Source organism: Octopus bimaculoides, chromosome 7 (assembly GCF_001194135.2).
Source record: "Octopus bimaculoides isolate UCB-OBI-ISO-001 chromosome 7, ASM119413v2, whole genome shotgun sequence".
Lineage (NCBI taxonomy): Eukaryota > Metazoa > Mollusca > Cephalopoda > Octopoda > Octopodidae > Octopus > Octopus bimaculoides.
The window spans coordinates 49,350,153-49,361,384 of record NC_068987.1 but is presented as its reverse complement, the minus strand read 5'-3'; the positions used below and the strand labels follow the sequence as shown (position 1 = coordinate 49,361,384).

The 11,232-nt window shown below is 38.1% G+C and overlaps 1 protein-coding gene and 1 long non-coding RNA gene across 5 annotated transcripts in view; one reads left to right on the top strand and one right to left on the bottom strand.

Moving 5' to 3' along the window:
• Positions 1-11,232, bottom strand: part of LOC106868488 (uncharacterized) — a 277,576-nt gene that overhangs the window by 78,041 nt on the left and 188,303 nt on the right. The window lies entirely within an intron of this gene.
• The window catches only part of LOC106868487 (PDZ and LIM domain protein 3), a 185,070-nt gene that overhangs the window by 96,115 nt on the left and 77,723 nt on the right, over positions 1-11,232 (top strand). For 2 of the 4 annotated variants that reach the window (XM_014913788.2, XM_052969628.1), the window contains exons 4-5: positions 3,603-3,802; positions 10,595-10,788. In XM_014913788.2, the coding sequence (XP_014769274.1) occupies positions 3,603-3,802; positions 10,595-10,788 (394 nt within the window). The remainder of the gene's footprint in view (positions 1-3,602; positions 3,803-10,594; positions 10,789-11,232) is intronic. The other 2 variants (XM_014913789.2, XM_014913790.2) reach the window with 1 other exon arrangement.

Below are 11,232 nucleotides of genomic sequence, written 5' to 3'. Positions count from 1 at the left end.
TTCTATATATATATATTTATATATATATAAAAATAATTTCTATATATATATATATTTATGTATGCCCCATATATATATATATATATATATATATATATATATATATTTATGTTTGCCCCTCCCACCATCACCTGATAACCGATGTTGGTGTGTTTACATCCCCGTAACTCTGGTTTGGCAAAAGAAACCTATAAAATAAGTTTTAGGCTTACAAAGAAAAAGACCTGGGGTCAATTTGTTTGACTAAAGGTGATGCTCCAGCATGGCTGTAGTCAAATGACTGGAACTAGTAATCCGGAGAGCTGCACCAGGTTATATATATATATATATATATTAAAAATGGGGAGGGATGCTTTATGGGATTACCTTAGGTTTTCTGTCCATAAAGGGTTTAGCTTTATGGCATATCATCAGATCCCCAAAAAACCTGTTGGTCCATAACCTCATAAAAATATGGAGGGGGAAATGTCTCACTACTCATACGTAACACCACTGGCCAGCCACGTCTGGCAACTAGGAAATGATAGGATTCCATACTCGATCTCATGGAAAATCTTTGTGAACCCAGGCCCCTACATCAACGGGATGAAGCATTGCAAGTTATGCATAGCTGAACGCATGAGAATCCTAAAAGACTTGCTTAACTCCAGAACGAAGATTTTTGGGCTATGTTTACATTCCAGGAGGTTCTTACTAGCCATTTGGAGCCCACAAGATGTAGCACAGCCGAAAGTCGATAGCCAATAGCAAAGGGAGATAATCCCCAATTGTTGCCTTTAAGTAGTGAGGCATTTCTCCCTCTATATTTTTAAGAGGTCATGGGCCAATAGGTTTTTTGAGATCTGCCGATACACCATAAAGCTAAACCCTTTATGGACGGGAAACCTAAGGTAATCCCATAAACTGGCCTCCCCCATTTTTAATATATACTGCTCTACATCTTAGAGTGTGCTTCTTCTTTCGGGTTTATGTTTTCTACAAATGATGTGTGCGTGTAAATGAGTAGTATAAGATATGGATTCAGAGAATCATGCTCCTCATATGGACTTGGCTATCAGTTCACGTACTAATCAGTTACAAGGTAGTGCAATGTATAGTGTCCATGTAACTGAAAATCTAGATAAAATTATTCTATTCGGAATATTTAAAAACATAAAGTCAGGACACATGAGAGGTGAACAAAGATTTCTCTAACTATATGCTTCTATAGGATTACAGCCATTTCGCAACCTTCTTCATGTAGTATTAATTTCAGTGTATCAGAAATTATGCATACATGTATGTACTAATGTGTGCTCATCATTATACAATACAATTGTTTATTCACAGATTAATGCAAATAAAGAAAGTTCATCAAATTACCAGAACATCCTGGTTATATCAACAGTTGAAATCTAAATATATACACAAAATTCACTCTTCATATGTATCAGTGCATTCTCTTCCACATTCAGACTTTACTGGAATAATTACAAACCTACATATTAATAGTTATTGCCAAGCCAACATGGCAGTTCAAAAATATAGGACAAATGCTGCCATTGATTAGCTCCAAGAGGCCATCGCCTCTAGCTAGCTATGTAACACATGAACCTGTGTCCATTATAAAATCAACGGCAGCATTCATCCTATTTTTTTGGACTGCCATGTTGGCTTGGCGATAACTATTAATATCCAGTACTGCTGCCATAGTCTCTTTTAGAGAGACTTAGAAATATTAATATTTCTATTTTTGAAAACCAGTGGATGTATTCCACTGAATTTAGGTAAATAATCCTTTGTACAAACGGTTAGTCACGATGCCCGCTGGGTTCGGCTGCTCTACATTGATAAGGGGCAAATACCCTGAAACTAGTCTGTAGATGCCACATCAGCAAGGGGAAGCTGCTGACCTCCCTTGTTCGAAGGTTATAATGGACACAGGTTTGTGTGTCACATAGCTAGCTGGAGGCGATGGCCTCTTGGGGCTAATCAACAGCAGCATTTGTCCTATTTTTTTGGACTGCCATGCTGGCTTGGCAATAACTATTAATATCCAGTACCGTTGCCATAGTCTCCTTTAGAGAGACTTAGAAATATTAATATTTCTATTTACAAACCTACACTTAGGCATAAAAATAAGCCTAGTAGTACATCTTTAGCTAAATTTGTACATTCTCTCACTAATTAATAACATTGAATATAAAATTGCTTGGTCCATTGTATGTTATGCACAGTCATATAAAGGTGGTGGTGGTGGTGGTGGTAGTGGTGGTTGGTGTGGGTCCTCTGTATCAGAAGTAACCTACATTAGTAGAATAAAATCAAATATTACTAATCAACATGATAAATCAATTATAAGATGCTAGCATCTTAGAAATAAGTCATTCCTATACACTATGTATACCTAACCTTAGATTAACTTATCAGACCTAAATTAATAAACCTTATGATTTTGATTAAGGAGAGTGACTACTTTCCTATCCAATGAGGACCATAACTCATTTTCCCCTTTATAATTTATAGTGTATTTGATCATATTCAGTCATTCTTCTGTTATGTAAAACTACTTAATGACTACTTAGTCCATACATTTTTATGCTGTAAAATAAACCATTTAAGTAAGGCTGAAGTTGTTACTCTTTGATGACTGTCCTGGTTCTTTCATTCTACACCTTCCAACTTCTTTACCTTCACTCTTGATTGTTTTAATCTTAAATATTATTTATTATATGTGATTTATTTGAAACTTTACTTTTGATAATCCCTTTGACAGTTTCACCCAATAGAAGTGTTTACTCTACATCCTTTGTGACTAGTTATATATATTCATGCATTTGCTTTTTAATGTGCATGTATATGTATACATTTATGTGTGTATATTTATATGTATGCATGTTTGTGCATAAATATATATGTAAACATGTGCCTGTATAAGTATATTTATAAATGTCCATACTAATTGGATCTTGTTCTGTAGGTATGAGCCATATGTTTATATACATGTACACATGAATTTAGGTTTATTTATATTTAAATACATATATATGTGCACATACATACTTACAATATATATATATACATATATATATATATATATATATATATATATATATATATATATATATATATATATATATATTGAAGGCCTGTCTCAAAATGCTGAACCTTACAAAGGAGATGACAGAAGACCAAGATATGTAGCACATTGCTGTACTAGAGAAGGCCTATCCACCACTACAGAACTGAGACCCTAAAATCAAAGTGCCACATAAAAGGCACTGGTGCTGGTGCCACTTAAAAAGTACTGGTCATGGTGCCACATAAAAAGCACCCAGTACATTCTGTGGAGTGGTTGGTATTAGGAATGGCATCCCACCATAAAAGCAAGCCAAAACAGACTATGGAACCTGGTGCAGCCTCTGACTTTACCAGTTCCTGTCAATCCTTCTAACCTGTGTCAGCATGAACGGATGTTAAATGATGATGATGATGATGATGATATATGCACCCCCCACACCACACATCAGTAATGAATATCAGTACTTTAATAAGATTTAATAAAATCAAAGCAATAAAGAGAACATTTTAAAAAAATATTTTGTTTTTCTACATTTCTACAGGAAACCTGTACTATTGGTAGCAGCCACAATCGTTCCGCTAGACCTTTTAACAACCCTGGAGCATTTTCACCAAGAAGTATCCAGCCAGTACCCAATGTAGTTCATGCCCAATTCAACTCACCCATTTCCTTGTATTCTGCTGACAATCTAGCTGAAACTTATTCTGATCAGACTGCAAAACTTGCAGAAAACTTGAACAAGTAAGATAATTATTTAATTTATGCAGTTACTTATTCATTGTATGTTGGCACAGGTAAGGATGTGTGGTTAAAAATTTTGCTTCCCAAAACCACATCTTTTGCATTTAATCCCACTGAGTGGCCCCTTGGACAAGTGTCTTCTGTTACAACCTTATGCCAATCAAAGCCTTATAATCGGATTTGGTGGATGGAAACTGAAAGAAGCTTGTCTCATATATATATATACATATGCTTGTACATTCATTTGTCCATCGTCAATGATGACCATCTCTCTCTCTCTCCATTTCTACCTAGCCACTATTCACTTTTCGCACTCTTGTAGTCTTACCTACCCATGCACCCTGTCCAATCCTCTGGACCATTTCACTTATGTTCACCTTCCTGTAACTTGAGGGTAAGCTCACTGTCATCAATTCCCTGCAGGGAAGGTTCACTGTCATCAATTCACTGTTTTTTATCAATAAAATAGTTTTTAACTATTAAAGGTGAGATGCTATAGATATATTATTTTGGTAAACTTTCCTTGCGGTGAACTTTCCTCATGGTGAACTTTCTTCACAGTGAATTAATGTCAGTGAACTCTCCTGCAATGAACTGATAGTAGTGAAATTACTTGTAATCTACTTACCCATTCACCGTGTCCAGTCCTCTGGACCATTTTGCCTATGTTCACCTTGTAATGTGAGCCTACACCCTAATACCTCTTTACCATTTTCTCTCCTTTTCTAACTGAGGTAGCCATGCATCGCCTCTACTGCATGACATCTGTTTCTGTTCCTCTAACTTACTTTAATCTCTCATCACGTGGCATGAAGCCACCTCCCTCTCAGTACTACACCAGCTTCTGTTGAGGGGTCTTGCCTTGCAAGTTACTTGGTGACCTCACTAGAGCAGGTGCCATTTAAAAAGTTGTGTGGACACTATGTGAAGTGGTTGGCATTAGGAAGTGCAACCAGCTGTAGAAACCACACAAAAGCAGACATTGGAGTTTGGTGCAGTCCTCTGCCTTATTGGCTCCTGTCGAACTATGCAACACATGCTAACATGGAAAATGGACTTTAAATGATGATGGGGATAAATGTATGTATTCATTGCATATATGTGTGTGTGTGTGTGTGTGTTGTGTATGCATGCATGTGCACACAGGTGTGAGCTTTCTTGTCTTCACATCATATGTTAGCTGTAAATGAGTGTCACAATCACACAGGTGGTGTGGTTTGTTTCTAATCTTCAGTGGGAACATGCCTAGCCATAGGGAAAAAAATATTTTGCTTGGAAACAGGTGAGGGTTGGTGACAATAAGGGTATTCAGCCAAATTTCAGCCAACCCATGCAAGTGTGGAAAAGTGGATGTTAAAATGTTGATGATATATGTGTATGACAGGGCTGCAATCACATGCTTGCACATGTGTTTTGGTGCTTCTGGGCAAGAGACACCTTTGGCAAGTGTCTTCTACTATAGCATGGGTCTATATTAGAAGACACTTGTCCAAGGTGCCAAGCAGTGGAACTGAACCTGAAACTACATGGTTGGAGGGAAACCACTTAACCACACAGCCGTGCCTGCATCTCTCTCATTCTCTCTCTCTCTCTCTCTTCCTCTCCCTCTCTCCCTCTATATTTATATGTGTTTGTACATGTGATAAGAAGTTTGCTTACCAACCACATCGTTCTTGGTTCAATCCCACTGCATGGCACCTTGGGCAAGTACCTTGGGCAAGTACCTTCTGCTAAAGTCCTGGGCCAACCAAAGCCTTATGAGTGGATTTGGTTGACAGAAACTGAAAGAAGCCTGTCGTATGTGTGTGTGTATGTGTGCTTGTGCTACTGTCTCCTTGCCTTGATATTGCATGGTGGTTGTAAACAAATGTCTCCATCATGCAAGTGGTGTCCTTCATTCCCAGTCCTCTGTGAAAATGTGTTTCGTTATGGGGAAATATTACCATACCTGAAAACAGTTTGGGATTGATGGCAGGAAGAGCATCCAGCTGTAGAAAATCTACCTCAACAAGATTCCATCTGATCCATGCAAGCATGGAAAATGGAAATTAAAGCAATGATGACGATGGTATATACATGTGTGTGTGTGTGTATCACATATGATATCAATATTCTTCTTAGTTATTTCTATCAATGTCACATTTTCTACTCATAATACAGCATCCTAAAACACACACAAAATATTTTATAAAGCAAAATTAAAGTTTACTTTATACTGTTGTGTTCAGTACACTCTTAACACAAGACTTCTATATTCTCTTTGTGTTGTGGATCTGATCATTAATTACTACCAAGCTGACTTACTCCTCCATATATTACATGTATATGCACACTTTAGTCATGATTCATTTTGATTTACTTTCAAAATAAACACATGGTTTGTACTTGAAGATTTTAGTTTTATTTTATTCATGTCAAATTTTCTGCACTATTTATAAGCACAAATTCTCCTGTAATTTTACTTTATAAACAGATGTTTAAAATTACTTTAATTATACTAATATAGGTGCAGGCATAGCTGCGATTGGTGCAGACATCAGTTTATGGATAAGACATTTTCTTCTCACCTACATGGCTTGGTTTCAGTCTCACAGTCTTTTCTATGATAGCTCTGGGTATACCAAAGCCTTGTGAGTGGATTTGGTGGACACAAACTGAAAGGAGCAGTAACATATATCTGTCTGTCTGTCTGTCTGTCTGTCTGTCTGTCTGTCCATATATGTGTATGTGTGTATGAAGGAAAAGGGGGTTAAATAAATGCAGGCAAATACCACAATATGTATGTGTGTGTGTGTGTGTGTGTGTCTCCTTGTCTTGATGTCATGTGGTAGTTGTAAAATGATTGTCACTGTCATACAAGCAGAGTCATTCATTTCCAATATTCAGTGAGACATGTTTGGCCATGGGGACATGTTAACCCTGCTCTAAAGCAGATGACAAGACAGGCATCAACCATTGAAAAACTGCCTCAATAAATTTTGTCTGACACATGCAAGCATGAAAAAGTGGACATGAAAATGATGACAATGATGATAATGATGATATAATATTTTTGTTACACTGTGTAACAAAAATTAATTTTTTTTGTCTTTGGTCAGTAAGTGTTATTTCCTATTTGTTTCTATCTAGAAATCAAAGGAAACGACTACTATCCCCTTCAAACTTTGCTTTTGTGACCTGGACATCAATATTTTGAAACTGACTTATTTTCCATTACATTTCAGACAAATTCAGCGCTAAGTTACTGAAGCAAAAATATTATAGCAAATATCCTGCTCAATACCACAGATTTGCTTGTCAGCTGCTTGACTGTAACCACTTGAGCATGTTGCTTAGTGGCTGACAATACGTGCATCTCTGATCATAAGCAGGTGTAGTGGGGAGCATAGACTAGTCATTAGTGACTTAGACTCCTGGTCAGAAGGATGCCAGGAAGCAGACCAATCTGGAAAAGAAGGATTTGAGAAATTTGATGAGATGGAGGAGGAGCTTCAGACTTGTGACATAGAGAGCAACTGGGAATTCTTGTGGGACAGCTTGCTAAGTGCACAGACCAAATCTGCAGCTGGTGCAAAGTCCCATCCAGACCTAGGGTGATGTGGTGGTGGAACAATGCTGTAGACAAGGTCATTAGAGCAAAGAAACAGGCCTGGAAGAGCTGGGGTTGCAGGGAACTATATCAGATAGCCAGAAAGGGAAGCTAGGAGACAGATATATCTAGCCAAGGGAGAAGCAGAAAAGAAGAAGTTTGCCTATCTCCAGCGATGTGAGGACCAAAGACTTGAAGTGTTTCGGATTGCAAGACAGTATGTGAGAGAAAATTGTGATGTCATAGGAGAGAAATGTGTCCGCATGGATGAAGGTGCACTTGCTCTTAACGATTCTGCAAAGAAAGAGGCTTGGAAATGCCATTATGAAAGACTGCTGAACGTGGAGAATAAATGGGAGGAGGAGGGTCTGCCAAATGGTGACCCAATTGAGGGACCAGCTACCTGAATCGACAGTAGCTTGGTAGATTAAGCAATTACGGACATGAAGTCAAGGGAAAGCCCCTGGCCCATCAGGAATCACTGTTGAGATGCTTAAAATATCTGGCGGTGTGGGTAATGATCTAGTCACCCATATTGTAAATCAGGTGGTTCACATAGAAGTCATACCCAATCACTGGTGTAGCAGCACCATAGTCAACTGCTACAAAGGTAAAGGTGATGCCTTAGATAGAAATAATTACAGAGGTATCAAACTATTGAATCAGGTGATGAAAGTTATGGAGAGGGTCAAAGCCCAACTAATTAGGGAGAGAGTTAGTCTAGATGAGATACAGTTAAGTTTTGTGCCAGGGAGAAGCACCACTGATGCTATATTTCTGGTAAGGCAGCTGCAGGAGAAATACCTAGCCAAAGATAAACCTCTGTACCTGGCTTTTGTTGACATGGAGAAAGCCTTTGACAGGGTTCCCTGATCCCTTATCTGGTGGTCAATGAGGAAACTAGGGATAGATGAGTGATTAGTGAGAACTGTGCAAGCCATGTACAGGGATGCTGTCAGTAAGATGAGGGTTGGCAATGAGTACAACGAAGAATTCAGGGTACAAGTAGGGGTTCATCAAGGATCGGTCCTTAACCCCCTCTTGTTCATCATAGTCCTCCAAGGAATAACACGGGAATTTAAGACAGGCTGATCCTGGGAACTCCTCTATGCTGATGACCTTGTTCTTATAGCTGAATCACTACCAGAACTAGAGAAGTTCCAGGTATAGAAGCAAGGTCTAGAATCAAAGGGCCTTAGAGTTAACCTAGCAAAAGCCAAAGTCTTAGTAAGTAGGCAGGCAGACAAATCACAAATCATGTCAGATAGATGGACCTGCCCATTCTGTAGAAAAAACAGGTAGAAACTCCATAAGATGTACTTGGTGTAAGCTTTGGACACACAAAAGGTGCAGCAGTATCAGAGGAAGGTTAACAGGAAAAATAACTTTTGTGTGTGAAGATGCACGGGTACAATAAATACCAAAAATGTACAGCAAATAGACTCCATCAATTTCCAGTGGGGTTAGCTAGAGGTAGTTGATAGCTTGTTATCTAGGTGACCAAGTTAGTAGCAGAGGCAGATGCTCCAAGAGCATAGCTGTGAGAATAAGATTAAGCTGGCACATGAAAAGCACCTTTCGAGCGTTGGATCTCATGGAAGTGAAGTAGCTGAGTTCCTTTTGAGTGTTGGGCCTCACGGAGGCAATAACCAAGACTTTTGGCATTATGTCATGCTTGAGAAGAAAACCCATCAAGCCAAGTAAAATTGCAGTCGTGGCAGATACTGGTGTCATGCAAATGGCACCCATGCTGGTGGCATGTAAAAGCACCCATACACTCTTGTGGCGTTAAGAAGAGCATCTAGCTGTAGAAATCATGCCAAATCAGACTGGAGCCTAGTGCAGCCTTCCATCTTGCCAACACTTGTCAAACTGTCCAACCCATGCCAGCATAGACAGCAGACACTAAATGATGATGATGATGATATATATATATATATATATATATATATATATATATATATATATATATATCAGCATTGCAAAGGGCATCCAGTTGTAGGAATCATATCAATGCAGACACTAGACCACAATGCAGAGCTTGGGCCCATTGGATTTTGTCAAACTGACAAACCCATGCAAGTATGGGACATGGAAGTTGATGATGATAACAACTAATTAACAAAACACCAATTTCTCAGTATTGCTACTTCTACTACTGCTGTTGTTCATGGTGAAGTATACTGTCACGTTGTATCTATTTACAGATCTATAATAGTGTTGTTGTTATTGTTGATGGTGGTGGTGGTGGTGGTGTTATTTGATCCCAAGTCAACCTTAACTGAGCAGACCTGTGATCAATAGCATTCTGATCATGACCATCTTGTTTTTCTCTTTTCTTTAGATAACAGGTATTTAAGTTTACATTATCAACTATAGTCTTCGTCGTTATCATCTTTTTTTTGAGACTGTTAAGAGTGATTTATGAGAAATGCGGTTGCTATTTCTAGTTGAGTAAACAACCTTAGTGTGGCTCCCTTGTTGCTATTTGTAGTCAGTCTTGCAATGGAAATTGTTTCGGCTATGAACACAACCTACTGCAATTGACAGAATATAAATGGTCAACTTCTCACTTGTTTGCCCAGTCCCTACCAATTCAGCTACTCATATTTGTCTGCAAATATTTGCTAAACTGTCCAGTGTGTATGCAGCTTATCGATCCTCCTCCTCTTTATCATCATTGTCACTGTTGTCATTGTCATCATTGTCATCGTCGTTGTCATCATCATCATCATCATCATCATCATCATCATCGTTATCATCATTTTTATCATCATTGTCATTGGCATGGGTTGCACCAGTTAGAATGGTCAGAATCAGCACATATTCAAAGGGTGCTGCTCACGGGGAAAACTTTCTCACCCACTTTTCACCTTTAACTTGATTTCTGGGTTGGATGCCCTCCTTAACAGCAACCACTTTTCAGAATGTACTGAGTGCTCCTTATATGGCACCAGCACTATAGATGTAGCCTTGCCCTTGACAAGATTAAAATGTCATTACAACCTCATGCTTGACAGAGATGTTTAAAAACACATTTAGATTTGTTTTATAGTACTACACTTTTACAAACTTGGTGAATTATTTCCTGTATGGTGCTTTATATAATTCCTGCAATGTAATTAAAATGTAATTAACACACACACACACATATTATTAAACCTCTTGTTTTATTTTCTTTATTCTTGTTTTGTGTTTTTAAGGATGGATGTGAGTAACTATCCTGTTGGTTCTCAGATTGTTGCTGGTGGTTACCGACCTGTTGCAGCTCCAAGTCCTCCAGGTGATGAAACGAATGCATGTAGTGATTCTACTACAAATGAGCTTGCTACGCATGAACAACATTCTACAACATTTGGTCGGCTGGAAGATGCGCTTAACAAAGCTGAGGTTGACAGTATGTATACTAACATTTGCATTTTAACCCTACATTCTTGCACTGCCAGTGGTACTCTGTTTTAAATATGTATTAAATATCTTCATTTATTGATTCCTTTACTTAAGATATTAACATCATCAAAAGCAGTATTCAAATGAAATTCTATCTTTTTATGGTTTCACATATTAGATAGTGATTATGCTGGGGCACCATCCCTTTAAGCATTTTGTTGATCATCTAACCCCAGTACTTATTTTATTTTCTGCCTGGTAATTATTTCATTAACTGCTATTTCAGAAACCATTAAGTGATGGGATATAAAGGGACATAGCATAAATAACACTAGCTTTTTGACTGAGCTAAACATAAGCACAAACATAGACATTCACATAGGTATAGATGAACAGATAGGCACATGCACACACACATACTTGCATGAATATATATATATATATATATATA